Source organism: Bombina bombina, chromosome 3 (genome assembly GCF_027579735.1).
Source record: "Bombina bombina isolate aBomBom1 chromosome 3, aBomBom1.pri, whole genome shotgun sequence".
In the NCBI taxonomy this organism is placed as follows: domain Eukaryota; kingdom Metazoa; phylum Chordata; class Amphibia; order Anura; family Bombinatoridae; genus Bombina; species Bombina bombina.
The window spans coordinates 598,040,554-598,066,493 of NC_069501.1; the positions used below are offsets into that span (position 1 = coordinate 598,040,554).

At 36.5% G+C, this 25,940-nt stretch overlaps 1 protein-coding gene across 2 annotated transcripts in view; it reads left to right on the plus strand.

The window, feature by feature from the left end:
- The window catches only part of LOC128653728 (NIPA-like protein 3), a 55,709-nt gene extending 36,464 nt beyond the window's left edge, over positions 1–19,245 (plus strand). For both annotated transcript variants that reach the window (XM_053707191.1, XM_053707192.1), the window contains exons 8-12: positions 1,048–1,183; positions 2,322–2,410; positions 2,862–2,925; positions 18,026–18,120; positions 18,218–19,245. In XM_053707191.1, coding sequence (XP_053563166.1) covers positions 1,048–1,183; positions 2,322–2,410; positions 2,862–2,925; positions 18,026–18,120; positions 18,218–18,405 — 572 coding nt within the window. In that variant the 3' untranslated portion in view covers positions 18,406–19,245. The remainder of the gene's footprint in view (positions 1–1,047; positions 1,184–2,321; positions 2,411–2,861; positions 2,926–18,025; positions 18,121–18,217) is intronic.
- Positions 19,246–25,940: the final 6,695 nt, after the last annotated feature.

The window sequence follows — 25,940 nt, forward strand, 5'->3', positions numbered from 1 at the left end:
AACATTCTTGCAAAACTGCTGCCATATAATGCTCTAGAAATGGGCTGGCCCCTAGCTTATATCCCTGCTTTTCAGCAAAAGATACCAGGAGAATGAAGAAAAATTGATAATAGAAGGAAATTGGAAAGTTGTTTTAAATCGCATGCTCTATCTGAATCATTAAAGAAAATGTTTCATATCCTTTAAAGGTTAGAGAACATTGTTTATTTAAAGTTAAATGGACGTTACTGTCATATTTTATGCTTATAAATGGGAGATGCTAAAATATATTTCAGTTTTTGTTATTACTTTTTAGCAGATGTTTCAGAGCTGAAAAATTAGGCTTATGGTGTGTCAGTTTACCAATAACATTCTGGAAGTTGTCACTGTTAGTCAGTGAGCTCCTATCCCACAAAATCATTTGGGAAAAAAACATTCACTCCCTGTTAGTTTCCAAATTCTAATTTAATGGGACATAAAATGTAAAAAGTATATGTTCTTATATGTTAGAGCATGTTGTTGTTATTACACTAATGTGAGAAATACACAGATTTCATTTGTGTTTTACTGTGTCATTTTTTTTGCTTTACATTGAATTTCCTGTTACATAAACAAAGGTGTCTGTTGTACTATATTGTATATTGTACTATTTTACAAATAGCTTTTTATTATTATTTTCAGCCTTAAAGGAAAGCCTATATCAAACCCACCAGTATCAAATTCATAGGGTACATTATACATAAGTACAAATGAAAGGTTCTGCAAGTTTCTAAACTAAATAAGGCTGTCAAATAAAAACTGCACTGTTTGCTATGTAAAGATATTCTGTGCCGATGTATTACCTTTACTTAGGTGTTCGTTTTAAAGATACTGTCTGTTCCATAAATATCAGTGCACAATGTGAATTAGCACTGCATACTGTTATATAAACTGAGCACATTAAAAAAATAAATGTAACTTGTCTTTCAAACAACGTACAGATGTGTAGTATACATTTTTCAATGTATTATTTGATATTATATGTGATCCATTGCAAATATGGTTGTGCTATTTTTTGTTTTTATGTAGGATCAACAACCGTTGTGACTGTCAAAGCACTAGCTGGCATGATCTTTGTCTCCATTCGTGGCACTATGCAGTTGGGGTATCCAATCTTCTACATCATGGTTGTGTGCATGGTGGCTACAGCTGTTGCCCAAGCATCGTAAGTCCATATTTATGATGCTCCAGAAAACAAAACTGTCAGCCACTTACGTACTTTCCCATTAGTCGACTACACTATTGGAAAGTTAAAGGGACAGTCTAGGCCAAAATAAACTTTCATGATTCAGATAGAGCATGTAATTTTAAACAATTTTCCAATTTACTTTTATCACCAATTTTGCTTTGTTCTCTTGGTATTCTTAGTTGAAAGCTTAACCTAGGAGGTTCATATGCTAATTTCTTAGACCTTGAAGGCCACCTCTTTTCAGAATGAATTTTAACAGTTTTTCACCACTAGAGGGTGTTAGTTCATGTGTTTCATATAGATAACACTGTGCTTGTGCACGTGAAGTTATCTGGGAGCAGGCACTGATTGGCTAAACTGCAAGTCTGTCAAAAGAACTGAAATAAAGGGTCAGTTTGCAGAGGCTTAGATACAAGATAATCACAGATGTTAAAAGTATATTAATATAACTGTGTTGGTTATGCAAAACTGGGGAATGGGTAATAAAGGGATTATCTATCTTTTAAAACAATAAAAATTCTGGTGTAGACTGTCCCTTTAAGCAAAAGTACAACCACTTCATAAAGATATTAAAGGGACAGTAAAATCAAAGCAATTTATTTGTGTCCGTTGTTGAAAAGCATACCTAGATAGGCTCAGGAGCAGCAATGCACTACTGGGAGCTAGCTGAACACAATCTGGTGAGTCAGTGACAAGAGTCATATATGAGCAGCCACCAATCAGCAGCTAGCTCCTGGCAGTGCATTTCTTCTTCTGAGCATACCTATGTATACTATTTAACAAAGGATACCAAGGGAACAAAGCAGATTTGGTAATGGAAGTAATTTGAAATGTTGGTTAAAACTGCATACTCTGTCTGGATCATGAAAATTTAATTTTGAATTTACTGTCCTTTTACATACAAACTTTTTTAATATGTTTATTTACTTTTTTTGGAGAGCGTACTGGCCCTTTTCACTTGTATTAATACACTGTTTGTTTATATACAAGAATGCTTTGCCTTTATACACATATTACCATCATTTAAAATATTGGTCTAGCTAAACAACGTATACCTAACATAACTTTTTATAACTTCTTAAATAATTTCAGTTTCTTTTCATATCTAACATAGATTTTTGACCCAAGCTTCTCAGCTATATGATTCTGCTCTGATTGCAAGTGTGAATTACATCCTGTCCACAACTATAGCTATATCTGCAGGTAAGTTTCCAATAGAAAATATATACATTAATTCAGCTACAAAATGGTTCTTGGTCTGTTTCACTGAATTATTCAAAGTATTCTAAAGAAGCATTTGATTGTCACATAAAAAACTGTTATCCAATTACCTAAATAATTCTTGTTCACTTGTATGTGTAATAGTGCTATGCTGATCCATGTTACTTATGGAAAATAGTTTCTTAAAGTATTTTGTTTTTATTCATGCTTCTATATAAAACAATTGAAACAAACTGATAAAAAAACACTTTTGAACTAATTGTGTTGACTTTTGCATCAAAAATAAAATCTATAGTAAAGTTTAATCTGTCAGCACTATGTAAATTCATGGTATAATAAAAACATATATAACTGGTTTAAAAAAGTAATATGTACTGATGAGGAGATAAACTGTATTTAATTTGTTTTAATGTTTCTACTGTAATTATCATAGGTGCAGTATTTTACTTAGACTTCCGGGGAGAGAATATACTTCATGTTTCCATGTTTGCACTAGGGTAAGTTATCTTTATTTGAGAGAGAGCTACATCTAAATGTTGGTTTCTTTCATGTAATTAGCAAGAGTCCATGAGCATCAGCTAGTGACGTATGGGATATACATTCCTACCAGGAGGGGCAAAGTTTCCCAAACCTCAAAATGCCTATAAATACACCCCTCACCACACCCACAAATCAGTTTTACAAACTTTGCCTCCCATGGAGGTGGTGAAGTAAGTTTGTGCTAGATTCTACGTTGATATGCGCTTCGCAGCAGGCTGGAGCCCGGTTTTCCTCTCAGTGTGCAGTGAATGTCAGAGGGATGTGAAGAGAGTATTGCCTATTTGAATTCAATGATCTCTTTCTACGGGATCTATTTCATAGGTTCTCTGTTATCGGTCGTAGAGATTCATCTCTTACCTCCCTTTTCAGATCGACAATATACTCTTATATATACCATTACCTCTACTGATTCTCGTTTCAGTACTGGTTTGGCTTTCTACTACATGTAGATGAGTGTCCTGGGGTAAGTAAGTCTTATTTTTTTTGACACTCTAAGCTATGGTTGGGCACTTTTATATAAAGTTCTAAATATATGTGTTTAAACATTTATTTGCCTTGATTCAGGATGTTCAATATTCCTTATTTCAGACAGTCAGTTTCATTATTTGGGATAATGCATATGAATAATACATTTTTCTTACCTTAAAATTTGACTTTTTTCCTGTGGGCTGTTAGGCTCGCGGGGGCTGAAAATGCTTCATTTTATTGCGTCATTCTTGGCGCAGACTTTTTTGGCGCAAAAAATTTTCTTAGTCATTTCCGGCGTCATACTTGTCGCCGGAAGTTGTTTGTGTTTGCGTAATTTTTTTGACGTTTTTGCACCAAAGATGTCGGCGTCGCCGGATGTGGCGTTATTTTTGGCGCCAAAAGCATTTAGGCGCCAAATAATGTGGGCGTCTTTTTTGGCGCTAAAAAATATGGGCGTCATTATTGTCTCCACATTATTTAAGTCTCGTTGTTTATTTGCTTCTGGTTGCTAGAAGCTTGTTCATTGGCATTTTTTCCCATTCCTGAAACTGTCATTTAAGGAATTTGATAAATTTTGCTTTATATGTTGTTTTTTTCTATTACATATTGCAAGATGTCTCAGATTGACCCTGGATCAGAAGCTACTTCTGGAAAATCGCTGCCTGATGCTGGATCTACCAAAGTTAAGTGCATTTGTTGTAAACTTGTGGTAACTGTCCCTCCATCTGTTTGTGATGAATGTCATGATAAACTTGCTAATGCAGATAATATTTCCTTTAGTAATGTTCCATTACCTGTTGCTGTTCCATCAACATCTAATACTCAGGGTGTTCCTGTTAACATAAGAGATTTTGTTTCTAAGTCTATTAGGAAGGCTATGGCTGTTATTCCTCCTTCCAGTAAGAGGTCTTTTAAAGCTTCTCATTTTTCAGATGAATTTTTAAATGAACATCATCATTCTGATTCTGTTTCTGATGATGATTTTTCTGGTTCAGAGGATTCTGTTTCTGATGATGACTTTTCTGGTTCAGAGGATTCTGTTTCAGAGATTGACACTGATAAATCTTCATATTTATTTAAAATGGAATTTATTCGTTCTTTACTTAAAGAAGTCTTAATTGCATTAGAAATAGAGGAATCTGGTCCTCTTGATACTAAATCTAAACGTTTAAATACGGTTTTTAAACCTCCTGTAGTTATTCCGGAAGTTTTTCCCGTCCCTGATGCTATTTCTGAAGTAATTTCCAGGGAATGGAATAATCTGGGTAATTCATTTACTCCTTCTAAAAGGTTTAAGAAATTGTATCCTGTGCCAGCTGACAGATTAGAGTTTTGGGACAAAATCCCTAAAGTTGATGGGGCTATCTCTACTCTTGCTAAACGTACTACTATTCCTACGGCAGATAGTACTTCCTTTAAGGATCCTTTAGATAGGAAAATTGAATCCTTTCTTAGAAAAGCTTATTTATGTTCAGGGAATCTTCTTAGACCTGCTATATCTTTGGCGGATGTTGCTGCAGCTTCAACTTTCTGGTTGGAGGCTTTAGCACAACAAGTAACAGATCATAATACTCATAGCATTGTTAATCTTCTTCAACATGCTAATAACTTTATTTGTGATGCCATCTTTGATATCATTATGGTTGATGTCAGGTATATGTCTTTAGCTATTTTAGCTAGAAGAGCTTTATGGCTTAAAACTTGGAATGCTGATATGTCTTCTAAATCAACTTTGCTTTCCCTTTCTTTCCAAGGTAATAAATTGTTTGGTTCACAGTTGGATTTTATTATTTCAACTGTTACTGGGGGGGAAAGGAACTTTTTTACCACAGGATAAAAAATCTAAAGGTAAATATAGGGCTGCTAATCGTTTTCGTTCCTTACGTCAGAATAAGGAACAAAAGCCTGATCCTTCCCCTACAGGAACGGTTTCTGTTTGGAAACCATCTCCAGTCTGGAATAAATCCAAGCCTTTTAGAAAGCCAAAGCCAGCTCCCAAGTCCACATGAAGGTGCGGCCCTCATTCCAGCCCAGCTGGTAGGGGGCAGATTACGATTTTTCAAAGAAATTTGGATCAATTCGATTCACAGTCTTTGGATTCAGAACATTGTTTCACAAGGGTACAGAATAGGTTTCAAGATAAGGCCTCCTGCAAGAAGATTTTTTCTTTCTCGCGTTCCAATAAATCCAGTGAAGGCTCAAGCGTTTCTGAAATGTGTTTCAGATCTAGAGTTGGCTGGAGTAATTGTGCCAGTTCCAGTTCTGGAACAGGGTCTGGGGTTTTACTCAAATCTATTCATTGTACCAAAGAAGGAGAATTCCTTCAGACCAGTTCTGGATTTAAAAATATTGAATTGTTATGTAAGAATACCAACATTCAAAATGGTAACTATAAGGAATATTCTGCCTTTTGTTCAGCAAGGGCATTATATGTCCACAATAGATTTACTAGATGCATATCTGCACATTCCGATTCATCCAGATCATTTTCAGTTTCTGAGATTCTCTTTTCTAGACAAGCATTACCAGTTTGTGGCTCTGCCGTTTGGCCTAGCAACAGCTCCAAGGATTTTTACAAAGGTTCTCGGTGCCCTTCTATCTGTAATCAGAGAACAGGGTATTGTGGTATTTCCTTATTTGGACGATATCTTGGTACTTGCTCAGTCTTCACATTTAGCAGAATCTCATACGAATCGACTTGTATCGTTTCTTCAAGAACATGGTTGGAGGATCAATTTACCAAAGAGTTCATTGATTCCTCAGACAAGGGTAACCTTTTTAGGTTTCCAGATAGATTCAGTGTCTATGACTCTGTCTTTGACGGACAAGAGACGTCTGAAATTGGTTTCAGCTTGTCGAAACCTTCAGTCTCAATCATTCCCTTCGGTAGCCTTATGCATGGAAATTCTAGGTCTTATGACTGCTGCATCGGACGCGATCCCCTTTGCTCGTTTTCACATGCGACCTCTTCAGCTCTGTATGCTGAACCAGTGGTGCAGGGATTATACAAAGATATCACAATTAATATCTTTAAAACTGATTGTACGACACTCTCTGACGTGGTGGACAGACCACCATCGTTTAGTTCAGGGGGCTTCTTTTGTTCTTCCGACCTGGACTGTGATCTCAACAGATGCAAGTCTGACAGGTTGGGGAGCTGTATGGGGGTCTCTGACAGCACAGGGGGTTTGGGAATCTCAGGAGGCGAGATTACCAATCAACATTTTGGAACTCCGTGCGATTTTCAGAGCTCTTCAGTCGTGGCCTCTTCTAAAGAGAGAGTCGTTCATTTGTTTTCAGACGGACAATGTCACAACCGTGGCATATGTCAATCATCAAGGAAGGACTCACAGTCCTCTGGCTATGAAAGAAGTATCTCGAATACTTGCATTGGCGGAATCCAGCTCCTGTCTAATTTCTGCGGTTCACATCCCAGGTATAGACAATTGGGAAGCGGATTATCTCAGTCGCCAGACTTTACATCCGGGCGAATGGTCTCTTCACCCAGAGGTATTTCTTCAGATTGTTCAAATGTGGGGACTTCCAGAAATAGATCTGATGGCTTCTCATCTAAACAAGAAGCTTCCCAGGTATCGGTCCAGATCCAGGGATCCTCAGGCGGAAGCAGTGGATGCAGTGTCACTTCCCTGGAAGTATCATCCTGCCTATATCTTTCCGCCTCTAGTTCTTCTTCCAAGAGTGATTTCCAAGATTCTAAAGGAGCGTTCGTTTGTACTGCTGGATGCTCCAGCATGGCCTCACAGGTTTTGGTATGCGGATCTTGTTCGGATGGCCAGTTGCCAACCTTGGACTCTTCCGTTAAGACGAGACCTTCTATCTCAAGGCCCATTTTTCCATCAGGATCTCAAATCCTTAAATTTGAAGGTATGGAGATTGAACGCTTGATTCTCAGTCATAGAGGTTTCTCTGACTCCGTAATTAATACTATGTTACAGGCTCGTAAATCTGTGTCTAGGAAGATATATTATCGAGTCTGGAAGACTTACATTTCTTGGTGTTCTCATCATTTTCTTGGCATTCTTTTAGAATTCCTAGAATTTTACAGTTTCTTCAGGATGGTCTGGATAAAGGTTTGTCTGCAAGTTCCTTGAAAGGACAAATTTCTGCTCTTTCTGTGCTGTTTCACAGAAAAATTGCTAATCTTCCTGATATTCATTGTTTTGTACAGGCTTTGGTTCGTATAAAATCTGTCATTAAGTTAATTTCTCCTCCTTGGAGTTTGAATTTGGTTCTGGGGGCTCTTCAAGCTCCTCCGTTTGAACCTATGCATTCGCTGGATATTAAATTACTTTCTTGGAAAGTTTTGTTTCTTTTGGCCATCTCTTCTGCTAGAAGAGTTTCTGAATTATCTGCTCTTTCTTGTGAGTCTCCTTTTCTGATTTTTCATCAGGATAAGGCGGTGTTGCGAACTTCATTTAAATTTTTACCTAAGGTTGTGAATTCTAACAACATTAGTAGAGAAATTGTGGTTCCTTCATTGTGTCCTAATCCTAAGAATTCTAAGGAAAGATCGTTGCATTCTTTGGATGTAGTTAGAGCTTTGAAATATTATGTTGAAGCTACTAAAGATTTCCGAAAGACTTCTCGTCTATTTGTTATCTTTTCCGGTTCCAGGAAAGGCCAGAAGGCTTCTGCCATTTCTTTGGCATCTTGGTTAAAGTCTTTGATTCATCATGCTTATGTTGAGTCGGGTAAAACTCCGCCTCAAAGGATTACAGCTCATTCTACTAGGTCAGTTTCTACTTCCTGGGCGTTTAGGAATGAAGCTTCGGTTGATCAGATTTGCAAATCAGCAACTTGGTCTTCTTTGCATACTTTTACTAAATTCTACCATTTTGATGTGTTTTCTTCTTCTGAAGCAGTTTTTGGTAGAAAAGTACTTCAGGCAGCTGTTTCAGTTTGATTCTTCTGCTTATATTTTCAGGGTTTTTTTTCATTATAAGATTGAAACTTTATTTTGGGGTGTGGATGGTTTTTCAGCGGAATTGGCTGTCTTTATTTTTATCCCTCCCTCTCTAGTGACTCTTGCGTGGAAGTTTCACATCTTGGGTATTCATTATCCCATACGTCACTAGCTCATGGACTCTTGCTAATTACATGAAAGAAAACATAATTTATGTAAGAACTTACCTGATAAATTCATTTCTTTCATATTAGCAAGAGTCCATGAGGCCCACCCTTTTTATAGTGGTTATGATTTTTTTGTATAAAGCACAATTATTCCAATTCCTTATTTTTTATGCTTTCGCACTTTTTTCTTATCACCCCACTTCTTGGCTATTCGTTAAACTGATTTGTGGGTGTGGTGAGGGGTGTATTTATAGGCATTTTGAGGTTTGGGAAACTTTGCCCCTCCTGGTAGGAATGTATATCCCATACGTCACTAGCTCATGGACTCTTGCTAATATGAAAGAAATGAATTTATCAGGTAAGTTCTTACATAAATTATGTTTTTGTTGTGTGTTTAATTTTTATCAAACGTTTAAAAGAATTGAACTTCCTAACTTAAACTTCCATCACTTCCCCCCCTTGGGAGTTTTAAAACAGAAAAAAAAGCAGAGGTGCTCCGAACTGGTGCTATAGAGTTATGATATAGCACCCTGCTTTTTTTCTCTTTTGATTCATACTAACCGTATTTGGGAGAATTGCGGTATATTTAGAGTTTGGTTTTTAGAATTATTCTTCTGTAAACACCAGAGCAGAGAGTGTACCTGTTTTTTAACCCCTTGTGAGCTTTGCATGACATCATCAATGACCACACTAATGACATGACATAACCTTACATAAGCTACTGCTTACCTTTTCATCCCCCCTCTCCCTTACATGCGACCACCTCCTTATCCTCCCATTTCACACACAATCTCCTCGTCACACTTCCACCTCTATTTCCCCTACACAACATGTTTTTTTACCTCTTACTTCCTCTAACTCATCTTTTCAGCAACCTCTCCCTCTCACCCATCTCAACCTCTCAATCCTACTATTCCTCACACACCAGCATCTGTACATCATCTTAGCCCTCTTTCCTCAAACACAACTTATCTTCACACCTCACAATGCAATTATTTAACTGACAGAAAAGTAATGCACCAAAACTAGAGGCAAACACAAGTTAAACTTTAGTGAAAAGATTTCAAGTTAATTTGTGTTTGCTGCAAACTGAGAATTTATATCAGTGCTGGGTCCTTCTGTGTTAACCTCGCTCTCCCCTGCAAGATTTTGTATCCTAGATGGCTTCATTACTTTCTATGGGACTTTGCTCTCCACTCTCTAGGGCTTCCAATGCCTGCCCTTTTGTCTTTTGCACTAGAAAGTAATGCAGTATATCTGTAAAAAGCTCACTAGATGTTATCACCTGAACATCTCTATGTAAAAAAAGATATTTTACCTCAAAATTTCCTCAGTAGCCACATCCCATTGTAAAAGGGCTTTAAAAAGCCTCCGATCAGGATGCACTAGGACTCTTATTTCCCTCCTCAGTTTAAGGAACTTCTCAATAAAATCTTTCAAGATTTCAGTAAAATCCCATAAGATCAGAGCAAAGCAAAGTGTGAAGTTAGCACCGATGCTGCTGATTGCAGGCTTCCCCTGCTAACAGACTTCTACACTGCATCTAGATTGATAATGTGCTGAAGAAAAAGCTCTCTACTGAGCTTCTCAGGTCGCGACATAACTGTGAAATCTGCACTGTTCCAATACAAAAGCTAATGTGAATTCAATAACTTAAAAAAAAAATCAATCTACAAAAGAATATTAGATCAAGTTAGAAGATATTAGTATGCTAAGTTTATGAAAATACATTTAGCCATTTCGGCTGTAGTAATGACCAAAAATCCCAATTATAAGTCAATGGAATTTTTCTGAAAAACAGCCCTTTTTTTCTTTAAATGGACAGCAAACCCAATATTTTTCTTTCATGATTCAGACAGATATTGATGCCGAAATCCTAACAAATATATCAATATACAGTAGGTGCCTTATATAAGATCAATGAGAGATGTGGGTTAAATGCACTCAGTAATCTATGGACTATGTTCTTATATATATTTTCATTTTTATGTAAAAACACTTTAACACTACCTCCACACATACATTTCATGTCATTTTTAAAGCAGAAACTATTTAGATGCTGTAACCACCAAATAAACCACTTGTCTTTATCTGTTTTTTTCCGTGTAGGGCATTCTCATTAGGTCTGCAAATTAAGAAAAAATCAAGTGGGAGTGGATATATTGGAATGATACATTGACTTGGTTGTAGAACTGAGGCAGTTATTTGTGCCATTTAACCCTTTAAGTGTTCATGATGACAAGTGGTCATCATTCACACAATGTATTAACTGTGGATGACAACCATGTGCCGTTATCCCCCTGAACTCTTAACTCTGCATTCCCAGTGGCCAGAAGTGGACCAGCATCGCCAAAGGAATTTGGGGGATGCTGGGGCGTAGTGATGTTAAAATGATAGTCAAGTCAAAATTAAACTTTCATGATTCAGATAGAGAATGTAATTTTAAGCAGCTTTCTAATTTACTCCTATTATTATTTTTTCTCCATTCTCTTTGTATCTATATTTGAAAAAGCAAGAATGTAAACATAGGAGCCGGACCATTTTTGGTTCTTCACCTGGTAGCGCTTGCTGATTGGTGTCTAAATGTAGCCACTAATCAGCAAGCACTACCCAGGTGCTGAATCAAAAATGGGCTGGCTTCTAAGCTTACATTGAAATAAAAATACCAAGAGAACGAAGAAAAATTGATAATAGTAGTTAATTAGAAAGTTGCTTAACATTGTCTGCTCTATCTGAATCACATAAGTTTAATTTTGATTAGACTATTCCTTTAACAAGCGCTGGAAACCTCCAGAATTTCTGGGCAGCTGCACCATACTTAAAAGGATCATAAAAAAACATTGTTTTTTCTTTCATGATTCAGGTAGATCATACAGTTTTAATCAACTTTCCAGTTTACTTCTATTATCTGATTTGCTTCATTCTCTTTATATCCTTTGTTGAAAATCATATCTAAATAGCCTCAGTAACTGCTGATTGGGGGCTGCTCATAGGTGCCTCGTGTGATTGGCTCACCCATGTGAATTGCTATTTCTTCAGCAAAGGATAGCTAAAGAAGGAAGCAATTTAGGTAATAGAAGTAAATTAGAATGTTGTTTAAAATTGTATTCTCTATCTGAATTATGAAAGACAAAAATAGTTTTATGTCTCTTTAACCCCTTAATGACAACTGACGTACCAGGTACGTCATGCAAAAACTAACTGTTAATGACAATAGACGTACCTGGTACGTCAGTTGTCTAACAGAGTGCTGGAAGTGATCACAATCGCTTCCAGCAGCTCTGAGGGTATTGCAGTGATGCCTCGATATGGAGGCATCCTGCAATACCACTTTACAAGCCTCCGATGCAGAGAGAGCCACTCTGTGGCCCTCTCTGCACCGGTAGCAATGGTGCCAATGGTGCCGTTGTCCGGGTGGGAGGAGGGAGCGTGCGCGCGCGTGCACGATGCGCACGTGGCGCACGTGTGCACGATGCACGTGCGTGCATTAGCCACACTGACACCAATGAAGGCAGGAAGGGGGAAAAAAAGTTTTTTTTTTTTTTTTTTTTTTTTTTTTTACATATAAAAGGATCTGGGAGGGGGGGGGGGTGGGGGTATTGTGGGCGGGCTGCTACACTACAGAAATAATAAAAAAATAAAAAAATATTTATAAATAAAATTTAAAATAATTTGGTTTGTGGGGCCAAACTGGGTACTGGCAGACAGCTGCCAGTACCCAAGATGGCGGTAATTAGGTAGGGGACAGGGTTAGAGATCTGGAGGGGGGGGGATCAGGGACGTTGGTGCTAAGGCAGGGGTCCATCACAACTAAATTATTTTATTATTTTTATTTAAAAAAAAAAAAACTTTTATTTAGTACTGGCAGACTTTCTGCCAGTACTTAAGATGGCGGGAACAATTGTGGGGTGGGGGAGGGAAGAGAGCTGTTTGGGAGGGATCAGGGGGTGGGATGTGTCAGGTGGGAGGCTGATCTCTAAAATTAACCCTGCAAGCTCCCTACAAGCTACCTAATTTAACCCCTTCACTGCTGGGCATAATTCACGTGTGGTGTGCAGCAGCATTTAGCGGCCTTCTAATTACCAAAAAGTAACGCCAAAGCCATATAAGTCTGCTATTTCTGAACAAAGGGGATACCAGAGAAGCTTTTACAACAATTTCTGCCATAATAGCACAAGCTGTTTGTAAATAATTTCAGTGAGAAACCTAAAATTGTTAAAAATGTAAAGTTTTTTTTTATTTGCTCGCATTTGGCGGTGAAATGGTGGTATAAAATATACCAAAATGGGCCTAGATCAATACTTGGGGTTGTCTACTACACTACACTAAAGCTAAAATTAACCCTACAAGCTCCCTACAAGCTCCCTAATTAACCCCTTCACTCCTGGGCATAAAACACATGTGGTGCGCAGCGGCATTTAGCGGCCTTCTAATTACCAAAAAGCAACCACAAAGCCATATAAGTCTGTTATTTCTGAAAAAGGGGATCCCAGAGAAGCATTTACAACCATTTGTGCCATAATTGCAGAAGCTGTTTGTAAATAATTTCAGTGGGAAACCTAAAGTTTGTGATAAAATTTGTGAAAAAGTGAACTTTTTTTTTTTTATCGCATTTGGCAGTGAAATGGTTGCATGAAATATACCAAAATGGGCCTAGATCAATACTTTGGGATGTCTTCTAAAACAAAATATATACATGTCAAGGGATATTCAGGTATTCATGACAGATATCAGGGTTCCAAAGTAACTAGCGCTAATTTTGAAAAAAAGTGGTTTGGAAATAGCAAAGTGCTACTTGTATTTATTGCCCCATAAATTGCAAAAAAAGCAAACAACATGTTAACATTGGGTATTTATAAACTCAGGACAAAATTTATAAACTATTTAGCATGGGTGTTTTTTGGTGATTGTAGATGTGTAACAGATTTTGGGGGTCAAAGTTAGAAAAAGTGTGTGTTTTTCCATTTTTTCCTCATATTTTATCATTTTTTTTTAGTAAATTATAAGATATGATGAAAATAATGGTATCTTTATAAAGTCCATTTAATGACGAGAAAAACAGTATATAATATGTGTGGGTACAGTAAACGAGTAAGAGGAAAATTACAGCTAAACGTTAACACTGCAGAAATGTAAAAATAGCCATTGTCATTAAGGGTAAGAAAATTGAAAAATGGTCCGGTCATTAAGGGGTTAAGGGAGCTAGCTAGTAAGTTAACCTCTCAGCTCCCTTAAAAGGACAGTATCCATCAATTTTCATATAACTGCATGTAATAGACACTACTATAAAGAGGAATATGCACAGATACTGATCTAAAAATCCAGCATAAAACCTTTTAAAAACTTACTTAGAAGCTCCCAGTTTAGCATTGTTGATGAGGTAGTCTGGAACACCCACTGAAATGGGCTGGGTAAACAAAAAGAGCAGACACTCCACCAATTTCCTGCATATGAAAAGACAGATAACATAAACAGGAGTCTGTAAACAAGTGTATACCCGGTACATCTGTCACTGTGGGGCTTGGTTAGGAGTCTGAAAATCAGCACAATGTTCTTACAAAATAGGCAAAACTATATTTTTTAACAACTTCCAAACGATCTAAAAAAAAACAGAGCAAATGTAGAGCTACAAAGTGCACAGATGATCTAAGTGTAGATGTACAAAATAACAATTTATTATAAAACAGATAAAAGGTGTACACTCACAAGGATAACCTCAAACATGTGAGGTATGTATCAGCAATGGTTAAAAGGTGATACACATCGAGTCGTATATACCAAGTAAACCTTTTCTTTCGTCTGGCATCCACTTAAGTGTGGACAGACATTTAAATGTCCGTGCAGGAAACGGTTCTACTTTCCCTTTTATATCCATTTTTATTTTAATTATAATTAAGTTTGTAGGAAGATGACATTAATGTTTATATGATATGTTCATACTACAGCTATGTTTATGAGCTGGAAGTTTGACTATGTGTACCATACAATGAGAATTACAATATGTAGTTAATTTGAGTTGCGCTACTGTCAAATAATATGAAGTTCATTTGTACCTGCCTATACCCTATGACCAAATAAGATCGCTCCAATAAATGTGGGAGATCCCGGGGTATGGCTACTATAAAGAGAACGATGAGATAGAGGATGGGCATTTCCTCTGACGAAGCAGGGAGGGGCCCTGCAAAACTCGGTAGGCCACACCCATAATACGTTACGGAGGACGCGAGTATGCTCTCTGTAGCGGCAGATCTGAAGCCGGCTTTTTACAGAGCGACCACTACCTGGGCTGCACTATCTCCGTTTTTAAGACTAGAACTTTTATTCTGTGGGGTCGATTACCTTGAATCTGAGGTGCCACAAGTGTTTGGGGTTTCTTACAGAGACGGTAGGCTGTTTAAACCAGAACACACTTAAGTAGATGCCAGACGAAAGAAAAGGTTTACTTGGGATATACGACTCGTTGTGGATCAACTTTTAACCATTGCTGATACATACCTCACATGTTTGAGGTTATCCTTGTGAGTGTACACCTTTTATCTGTTTTATAATAAATTGTTATTCTGCACATCTACACTTAGATCGTCTGTGCACTTTGTTGCGCTCCATTTGTTCTGTTTTTTCTGATTGTTTGGAAGTTGTCATTGTTCAGCCACGGAGTACACACCAGTGAGCCAAGAAGGAGCTGCATATTAGTAACACAGGGATCACAGATTCAAAAAAAGACTAAGTATAACCCTTTTTGAAGGACTGAATATTTTTATCTAAGTTTAGTTACTATTGATGGACTTTTTCATTATCCGGTCACATGTATTGCTGCTATACGTATTGCGCTAATTGAATGTTACAAGCATTGTATTTTAGCTGTGGCGCTCCCTAATTTGTTGAAAACTATATTTTTATAAAAACACTACCAGATGGGCTATATAAATGGATCATCTACAAAACATTTATGCAAAGCAAAATCTAGTGTACAATGTCCCTTTAAGTCCTAGAAACCCCCAATCGCTTGAAAGGCAATCTCCTGTTCTTTAAAGAAGTTGGTGTCTTGGGGCTATAATGTTTAAACGCTTATTTTTCAAAAAACTAACTACACTTACCCACACTGTTTCCATGCTGCGGAGTCTCTAGGCACTTATAACAGGTCCAATTTTGAAAGCAAAGCAAGAGGTGTTCCCATATAGTTAAAATCCCTTTATTAACTCATACGTGGGGATCCAGAAAGACACAACTTTTCAGGGGCGTTCCCCTTAATCATGTGATACAGGTTACACATACTCTGCCACATTATATGGCCCATTCAATTAAACAATTTGTCTTAAAGGGACAGTCTACACCAGAATTTTTATTGTTTTAAAAGATAGATAATCGCTTTATTACCCATTCCCCAGTTTTGCATAACCAACACAGTTATAATAATATACTTTTAACCTCTGTGATTATCTTGTATCTAAGCCTCTGCAAACTGCCCCTTTTTTCAGTTCTTTTGACAGACTTGCAGTCTAGCCAATCAGTACCTGCTCCCAGATTACTTCACGTGCACGAGCACAGTGTTATCTATATGAAATATGTGAACTAACACCCTCTAGTGGTGAAAAACTGTTAAAATGCATTCTGAAAGAGGTGGGCTTCAAGGTCTAAGAAATTAGCATATGAACCTCCTAGGTTAAGCTTTTAACTAAGAATATCAAGAGAACAAAGCAAAATTGATGATAAAAGTAAATTGGAAAATTGTTTAAAATTGCATGCTCTATCTCAATCATGAAAGTTTATTTTGGCCTAGACTGTCCCTTTAATTTACCATACTTTTTTTTCAACACTAGAGGCCATTAGAGTACATAAATAACAGGTATCCTGCAATTTGACAATGCACATCATCTTTCTCTAATTAAATCTCTACCCTGGAGCCAATAACTGAGGGTTAAAAAATTGTAACTGATGAGGAAACTGTTCCAGTAAGACTTAAATAAATATGTCAGAAATTTAGGGAGATATGTTATCCAGGGGAATTAATTCAACAAGTAACTGCAGAAGTTAGTAATATTCCTAAAAGGAGTTTAATAGAGCCCCAAAAAAACCAAGATAGAATTTAATACAATGACCTTTGTCTCAGAATTTTCCACACAGAGCAAACAGATTTTGAAAACCATACATAAGCTTAGGCACTTAATAGGAGACTGTATCTCTGATGTTGAGGAATTTAGAAATGTTTCCATGCCTGCTTTTAAAAAGAGTCGTAATATACATTACACTTTAATCAAGGCTGATATAGGCTCTAAAAAGTCTTTGAAACAAACGTTTATCTCTAAGAAGAATGTAGGATGTTTTCCCTGCCTAGGGTGTATTAATTTTAGTTCTATCATTAGGAGTCCCTATTTTACACATCCACAAACTCGTTATAAATTCTATTATCATACACATTATACTTGTGAGACATCTTATGCTATTTATTTTATAAAATGCCTGTGTGGGCGGGGCTATGTGGGGGAGACCACCAGGCGGGTTAGAGACCGCATAAATGAACATAAAAGTAACATTTGCTGTAAGGTAGGAACTTCCCCGATATCTGCTCATTTCATAGAAGCAGGACACCAAATAAATCAGCTAAGGTTCCAGGTGATTGAAAGGGTTAATACCCTGAGATGGGGAGGCAATAGAGAACTCCTATTTAAGCAATGTGAGGTTTATTGGATTTTCAAGTTAGACACCATGGAACCCAAAGGCATGAATAGGGAATCACATTTTTTATTAAATGCAATTTTTCGTATTTAATGCAATTTGGTACATAAAGATATGTATGACTTTCTAGGTAATCCACGTTGACTGTGACTGTGTGCTACTTTAAAATCAAGATGCTTTCCAACATTGTTTTTAATAGTGTGGTTTCTTTTTATACCTGTTATTTATGTACTCTAATGCCCTCTTGTGTTACAAGAAAAGTATGGTCAATTAAGACAAATTGTTTGATTGAATGGGCTATATAATGTGGCAGAGTATGTGTAACCTGTATCACATGATTAAGGGTAATGCCCCCGAAGCTTTGTGGGGGGTTTTCTGGATCCCTACTTATGAGTTAATAAAGCGATTTTTACTATATGGGAACACCTCTTGTTTTGTTTTCAATATTGGATTTGAGCTTGGCAGTGGCTCTTGGTGTTTCCCTGACATACCAGTATATGTGCTGGTCTGCCACTTTGCTCTTTGATACTTATAACAGGTCCCCCATGACCACTTGTTTTAAAGTCCAGAAGCCCCTCTTAAAAATAAATCCCATATAGGTGGTTAGAAATGGATCAGCATTTAAAGGGTTATGTACATTCCAGGTTAGGGTATTTAAGTATGGTTTCATGTCATATGTCGGGACATATTAATAATATTTAAAAAGCCTCGAGATGATTTAAGGATTGTGAAAACTTTAACGATTGTAGCACTTATCAGATAACTAATGAACATTTCTAGGTAAAATATCAGTACTATAACCAATCATTTCTAATTTCTTAGATGCCTTATTGCTTTTCTTGGAGTCTTCTTAATTACGAGGAACAGGAAGAAATCTAAATCTTTTGAACCCTACGTTGCAATGAATTCTATGCCAGGTAGCATAATTATTTTAAAACATATTTATCTCATTATGCTGATATACTAAAATGTGCATATCATATGTTTTTAACTTATGCATATATATTTTTATAGGACTACATAGCATGCATGACAATGGCTCAGCGATACAGCCAGATTTTGGAACCTCATTTTCGTATGGGGCTCTAGAGAGCAATGACAGCTTATCGGAAATATATGCTCCAGCCACTCTTCCTGTTGTTCCAGAAGAAGCGTCATCTTCTCCTCCTTATAAAGTGCTGGATCATAATAAGACTGAATAGACCCCTTGCTCTAACTTATGTAATGGACAAACAGTTAATTAGAGATGCCGTCACTCCAAAGCTGTGGCAAATGCCCAATATAAAGGTTGTGTCCATGGCTGAACATTTACCGTGTATTTATCCAGCTCAAGTATTGCTGATTAATTAGAATATCATTGTTAGGAAATATTTAACTGCAATCTATTAAATGCTATTGTTGTGAGATACAGAAATGAAGCGCTCATATAATGCAGCTATACAATTGTAACGCCAGATTACAACACAGTTTCACAATGATACGTACAATGTTACACACATTCCAGTATTCTAGTTTCTTCAGAACATAATTCTTCCTTTTTATCTGCAATGTTATTTGATGCAACCTTTTTAGTAAATACTAATGTAGGAGACATATAATCACATTAGTCATACAACAATATGATTTAGAAGAAAAATGTCTACAGAGTTTAAAAGGTTTTATCTCCTTTATCACAGCAAAGTCCACTCATCCATTATGGTTATTGAAATAATTATTCTATCCTTTTAAACTGTTATATGTTTTAATCGTTAACAGAGTATTCACACACACTAACTTCAGAGATTGATAAATCTCAAAAAATGTATTGAATTTTGTATAATAACACAAAGGGAGATTAAATGACTTTGTAGACCTCAACAAATGGCTAGTCTTGTATAGGTTTTTTTGTTAATCATACTCAGACTGCACTTTATTCTATTTTAGGCTATAAAAATGAATGGAAAATTATGGATTTGCACAGTTTACCTAACATATCTCATATTCAGGCCTTAAAATACACAAAGACAAATGAAATGGGAATGGAAATAAACTGTTGTATTCTAGATATATTGTACGTTGTGGTTGAACTATAGAAATGAATTGCACCGTCATAGATTACTATGTTGTGCCTTTAAAGAGACTTGTCAATGTATCACAGAAGTTAGTGCTAGGTATAGTCATCAAAGCCTAGAATTCTAGAGAACCGTTCTAGGAAAAAATAGAGACCAATTTAAACTGCATACCTTAAAAAATAATAATGCTTCTTCTGAAGTATTATAGAATACATTGCCTACAGCAAATATTTTAGTAGTTATTATAAAATACATATTCCAAACTAGATGTTTAAAGCTGTTTATAAAATAGTATTTGTTTTGTGTTGATGGAGCAAAAAATATCTTCATATTGTCTTCAAAAGCTATTAAAATTAATTTATTTCTTTATCATTGAGGAAAATCCAGAGCCATTTCTGTCTGTTTCCTGTATATTGCCATCTCACTATTCATCACTTTGTTGGCTAAAATAAGTCTTGAAGTTAAAATGTTTGTGGTAAATTTGTAATCTAAAACAGATCACTCAAAGGGAAGCGTAACTGGCAAATTGTCAACCTTTTGATTTTCTTTTCAAATTTATAAGGCATACATTTAAATAATTTCCACAAGTTCTATTTCTTTTAAAAAAAATACAATTTATATTTTATTTTTTTGCTTTTTCACAAACTTAAATGGGCATTCTATTGAAAAAATAGTGTTTCTTCTACAAGATATGACGAGTCCACGGATTTCATCCTTACTTGTGGGATTTATCCTCCTGCTAACAGGAAGTGGCAAAGAGCACCACAGCAGTGCTGTATATATAGCTCCTCCCTTCCCTCCACCCCCAGTCATTCTCTTTGCCTGTATAGTAATAGGAAGAGGTTGCCTGTATAGTAATAGGAAGAGGTAAAGTGAGGTGTTAGTTTAGTTTCTTCAATCAAGAAGTTTTTTTATTTTCAAATGGTGCCAGTGAGTACTATTTTTTTCTCAGGGAAAGTGAGGATGCTTCCTGCCCTGATGTTGATGATCTTAGCAAGCATTTTCTAAGATCCATGATGGTTCCCACAGCTGCTGGAAGATAGTGTAAGAAAATCTTCAGGGTAGAGACCGGTGTGTTGCTACAAGCAACTTTGAGGTATGTTCAGTCTTTTTGTTTCTGGTTGTTTTTTCTGGAAAGCATAGGGGTCCGAAAGCTACGGCTACCTCTCTTTTTGGCTGAAGAGTATCATACATCTGGCGTATGAGACTGCTGGACAGCAGCCTCCTGAAAGAATTACGGCTCATTCTACTAGGGCTGTGGCTTCCTCATTGGCATTTAAAAATGATGCTTCTGTTGAACAGATTTGCAAGGCTGTGACTTGGTCGTCTCTTCACACTTTTTACAAATTTGATACTTTTGCTTCTTCTGAGGCTGGTTTTGGGAGAAAGGTTCTTCAAGCCAGTGGTGTCTTCCGTTTAGGTTCCTGTCTTGTCCCTCCCTTTCATCCGTGTCCTGTTGCTTTGGTATTGTATCCGCGGTCCTATTTAAAAAGGGGTAGGTAGGTCCTGATTGGTTAATTAGAGATTCTTTGTTGACCAATCTTTGTGCAGATATTTGAGCAGTGTGTTCGGTTACATTTTTAGCTGTAGTACAGATTTGTGAAATGATATGATAACGTCAGCTTGATTAAAAATTTTAACATATAAAGCTACTCTTAATTTTCTAAACATAGTTGATCTGATTGTGTGTTTATTTTGTGTGTGCGCCCTCTATAAGACATTATAAAGTTGTAGGAAATAAACTATATAAATTTGTGAATAGGAAAAAATAAACTATATATAATTGTGAGTTGGAAAGAAGGGGGGGGGTGTTTGGACATATGTGATAACTTTGAATTTTTGCATCAGCATAACAATGCTTTAATTATTTTGCAGTTTTGTAGCTGAATGCTGTTAAAAGTTGCGACAAATTTCGAAACGATGATGTAATATGATATATTCCTCTTTGAATATATGTAATTATAGGATTGTTTAAGTTTAAAAGTATTAGATCAGAAAGTTTAAATCAAACTCCATATTTAATCCATGTGGATATAAAGTTTTAACCCCTTAATGACAAGTGACGTACCAGGTACGTCCTGCAAAAACTTGCAGTTAGTGACAATGGACGTACCTGGTACGTCACTTGTCTAAGAGAGTGCTGGAAGCGATCGCAATCGCTTCCAGCAGCTCTCAGGGTATTGCAGTGATGCCTCGATATTGAGGCATCCTGCAATACCCTTAGAAAGCATCCGATGCAGAGAGAGCCACTCTGTGGCCCTCTCTGCACCGGTAGCGATGCGGCCGGTTCGTTGGTGGGTGGGAGCGCAACTGGGAGGCGGGTGGGCGGCCCATCGCTACCCGGCATCCGGCTCCTGTTAGTGCAATGTGCACGCCGGGTGCCGGGAGCGTGCGGGGGCGCGCATGCGCGCGCGGGTGCGCGCGCACGCCCGCGATCACCTACCCACACTGACACCAATGAGTGGGAAGAGGGGGGGAAATATATATATATGCGGATCTGGGAGGGGGAGGGGGTTGGGGTATTGTGGGGGGCTGCTACACTACAGAAAAAAATAAATTAGTAATAAAAAATAATTAAAAACACTTTTTTGGGGGGCAAATTGGGTACTGGCAGACAGCTGCCAGTACCCAAGATGGCGGCAATTAGGTAGGGGAGAGGGTTAGATTGCTGGGGGGGGGGATCATGGAGGTTGGGGCTAAGGCAGGAGTCCATCACAGCTAAAACATTTTATTTTTTTTTATTAAAAAAAATAAAAACTCCTTTTATTTAGTACTGGCAGACTTTCTGCCAGTACTTAAGATGGCGGGGACAATTGTGGGGTGGGGGAGGGAAGAGAACTGTTTGGGAGGGATCAGGGGGTGGGATGTGTCAGGTGGGAGGCTGATCTCTACCCTAAAGCTAAAATTAACCCTGCAAGCTCCCTACAAGCTACCTAATTTAACCCCTTAACTGCTGGGCATAATTTACGTGTGGTGCGCAGCAGCATTTAGCGGCCTTCTACTTACCAAAAAGCAACCACAAAGCCATATAAGTCTGCTATTTCTGAACAAAGGGGATCCCAAAGAAGCATTTACAACCATTTGTGCCTTAATTGCAGAAGCTGTTTGTAAATAATTTCAGTGGGAAACCTAAAGTTTGTGACAAAATTTGTGAAAAAGTGAACTTTTTTTTTATTTGATGACATTTGGCGGTGAAATGGTGGCATGAAATATACCAAAATGGGCCTAGATCAATACTTTGGGTTGTCTTCTAAAAAAAAATATATACATGTCAAGGGATATTCAGGTATTCCTGACAGATATCAGGGTTCCAATGTAACTAGCGCTAATTTTGAAAAAAAGTTGTTTGGAAATAGCAAAGTGCTACTTGTATTTATGGCCCTATAACTTGCAAAAAAAGTAAAGAACATGTGAACATTGGGTATTTCTAAACTCAGGACAAAATTTAGAAACTATTTAGCATAGGTGTTTTTTGGTGATTGTAGATGTGTAACAGATTTTGGGGGTCAAAGTTAGAAAAAGTGTGTTTTTTTCAATTTTTTCCTCATATTTTATATTTTTTTTTATAGGAAATTATAAGATATGATGAAAATAATGGTATCCTTAGAAAGTCCATTTAATGGCGAGAAAAACGGTATATAATATGTATGGGTACAGTAAATGAGTAAGAGGAAAATTACAGCTAAACACAAACACTGCAGAAATGTAAAAATAGCCATTGTCATTAAGGGTAAGAAAATTGAAAAATGGTCCGGTCATTAAGGGGTTAAAGGAGTAAATATATTCCGCTTCTTTTCTAAGTAGGAGGTTTTCTAGATTTCCCCCTCTGGGATTAAGGAAAACTTTTTTGACTCCCCAATATTTCAGGTGGTGGATATTGCCATTATGATATTCAGTAAAATGTTTATATAGATTGGTGTTAGACACAAGGTCCCCCGCACCTCATATTGCAGAACAACAGAAAGTTTTTTTAGAACAGGCCCCTTTAGGGGAAGGAACATCAAAAACCAACACACACCGCATCCTCCCAAAAAGAATCGTAAGAAACAAACGAGGATTAGAGGTAGGAGAAACGGAAGAAAACCTAGACAAAATCCCGAAAAGACAGAAATAAAACATACAGGAATATTCAATATAAGTAAATACCAATTAAATCCTCTTCAAAAATCAGTTCTAAGTAAAGGCTTATCATTTGCCCCATCATGCAAATTAAATAAATTTGAAACCCTCATAAACATAAACCAATACATACGTAAACTCACCTTAAAAAGATATTTCATAAAGAACCCTCTCGAGAACAAAACCCTCAAAGAAAATGAACAAAAATTTAAACACACAAATCTAAAAGCCCCCTCAACGTTCTATCCCACAAATGAAAAAAGCGAAGACATTAAACTCTTTGAGAAAATGGTCAAACAAGATATAGACAAACTAGATCAAAACAAATTCATAGAGTGGAATATGACTCAAAAGGAACTAAAAATAATAAAAAATCTAAAAAATAATAACGAAATCACTATTAAGCAAGCTGACAAGGGCGGAGGAATAGTCCTTATGGACACATCTTTTTATTTAGAGGAATCTTACAGACTTCTAAATGACCAAACAACATATAAAAAATTAAGATCTAACCCCTTAAAAAACCAAACAAAAAAACTACAAGATCTTCTCATAAAAGCATTAAACTCAGGAGTACTTACAAAAAATGAATTTGATTTTATAAACATTGTTAACCCTATTTCACCTACTTTTTACATACTTCCCAAAATCCATAAAAACTTAACTAAACCCCCTGGACGACCTATCATATCAGGCATAGGATCCCTCACATCAAATCTTTCGCAATATGTCGATTTCTTCTTACAGTCATACGTTTCCCAGTTACCCTCCTATCTAAAAGATTCCACTCAATTACTCAACATCCTAAAAGATATATCTTGGGAAGAAAACTTCCTTCTAGTAACATGTGATGTAAATTCCCTATACACTAACATAGATCACCAAAAAGGGCTTAAAGCTATAAAATTCTTCTTAGACAAGGATCCAGATTTAAATAAAGAACAAAATAAATTCCTAATTGATTGTATCCATTTTATACTATATAACAACTCTTTTTTTATTTAATGAAGAGATTTTTCTACAACACAAGGGGACTGCTATGGGCACAAGGTTCGCCCCCAGTTATGCTAATCTATTCATGGGTTATTTTGAACATAATTACATCAATTCTAGCCCATGGGGGGCGAACCTTGTGCTATATTACCGCTATATAGATGACCTATTTATAATTTGGAGAGGCGAACCTGAACTTCTAGAATTATTTCTAGAAGACTTAAATAACAACATACTAGGCCTTAATTTCACTCATGAATTCAGTACAAACTCAATTCACTATTTGGACTTAGAAATAGAAATTAAAAATATGATGATTACAACCAAAACCTTTTTTTAAAAAACAGATGCCAATAACTACATACACAATAAAAGCTGCCACCTAAATAAATGGAAAACAAATATCCCCAAAAATCAATTCACCAGAATCAGGAAAAATTGTTCAGATATTAACCAATACTCCACCCAATCAGAAACCTTAAAACAAAGATTCATTGAAAAAAGATATAACATCCACACTTTGGAGAAAACACAATTAGAGGTAAAAGAAATGGATAGGAACTTGATACTCGCACCAAAACAAAAATCAGAACCTAACCAAAACAGAAACGATCCCTTACTTATACCTTTTATAACGCAATACAACTCACAACATCATGAAATCAAAAAGATTTTAAACAAACACTGGCACTATATAAAACATGACCAAATTTTGGGACATAGATTGAAAAATAATCCAGACATCATTTTTAAGAAAGCAAAAAATCTGAAAAACATACTATCACCAAGTGAATTTAAAAATAAGGAAATCCACAACCCCAATACATTCGATCTTAACAAAGAAAAAGTTGAAGGTTTCTTTCCTTGTATATCCTGTAAATCATGCAAACATAGTAGCAAGATCAAAACCCTGAAATCTAATAATAACAATCAATATATCAACATCAAAGAAATCATACGATGTTCTGATAAGAATGTCATCTATTGTTTACAATGTTTATGTGGTTACCAATACTTTGGCCAAACTAGCCGTATGCTCAGAGACCGCATAAGAGAACACCTTCACCATATCGAACATAAATCAACTAACACCAATCTATATAAACATTTTACTGAATATCATAATGGCAATATCCACCACCTGAAATATTGGGGAGTCAAAAAAGTTTTCCTTAATCCCAGAGGGGGAAATCTAGAAAACCTCCTACTTAGAAAAGAAGCGGAATATATTTACTCCTTTAAAACTTTATATCCACATGGATTAAATATGGAGTTTGATTTAAACTTTCTGATCTAATACTTTTAAACTTAAACAATCCTATAATTACATATATTCAAAGAGGAATATATCATATTACATCATCGTTTCGAAATTTGTCGCAACTTTTAACAGCATTCAGCTACAAAACTGCAAAATAATTAAAGCATTGTTATGCTGATGCAAAAATTCAAAGTTATCACATATGTCCAAACACACCCCCCCTTCTTTCCAACTCACAATTATATATAGTTTATTTTTTCCTATTCACAAATTTATATAGTTTATTTCCTACAACTTTATAATGTCTTATAGA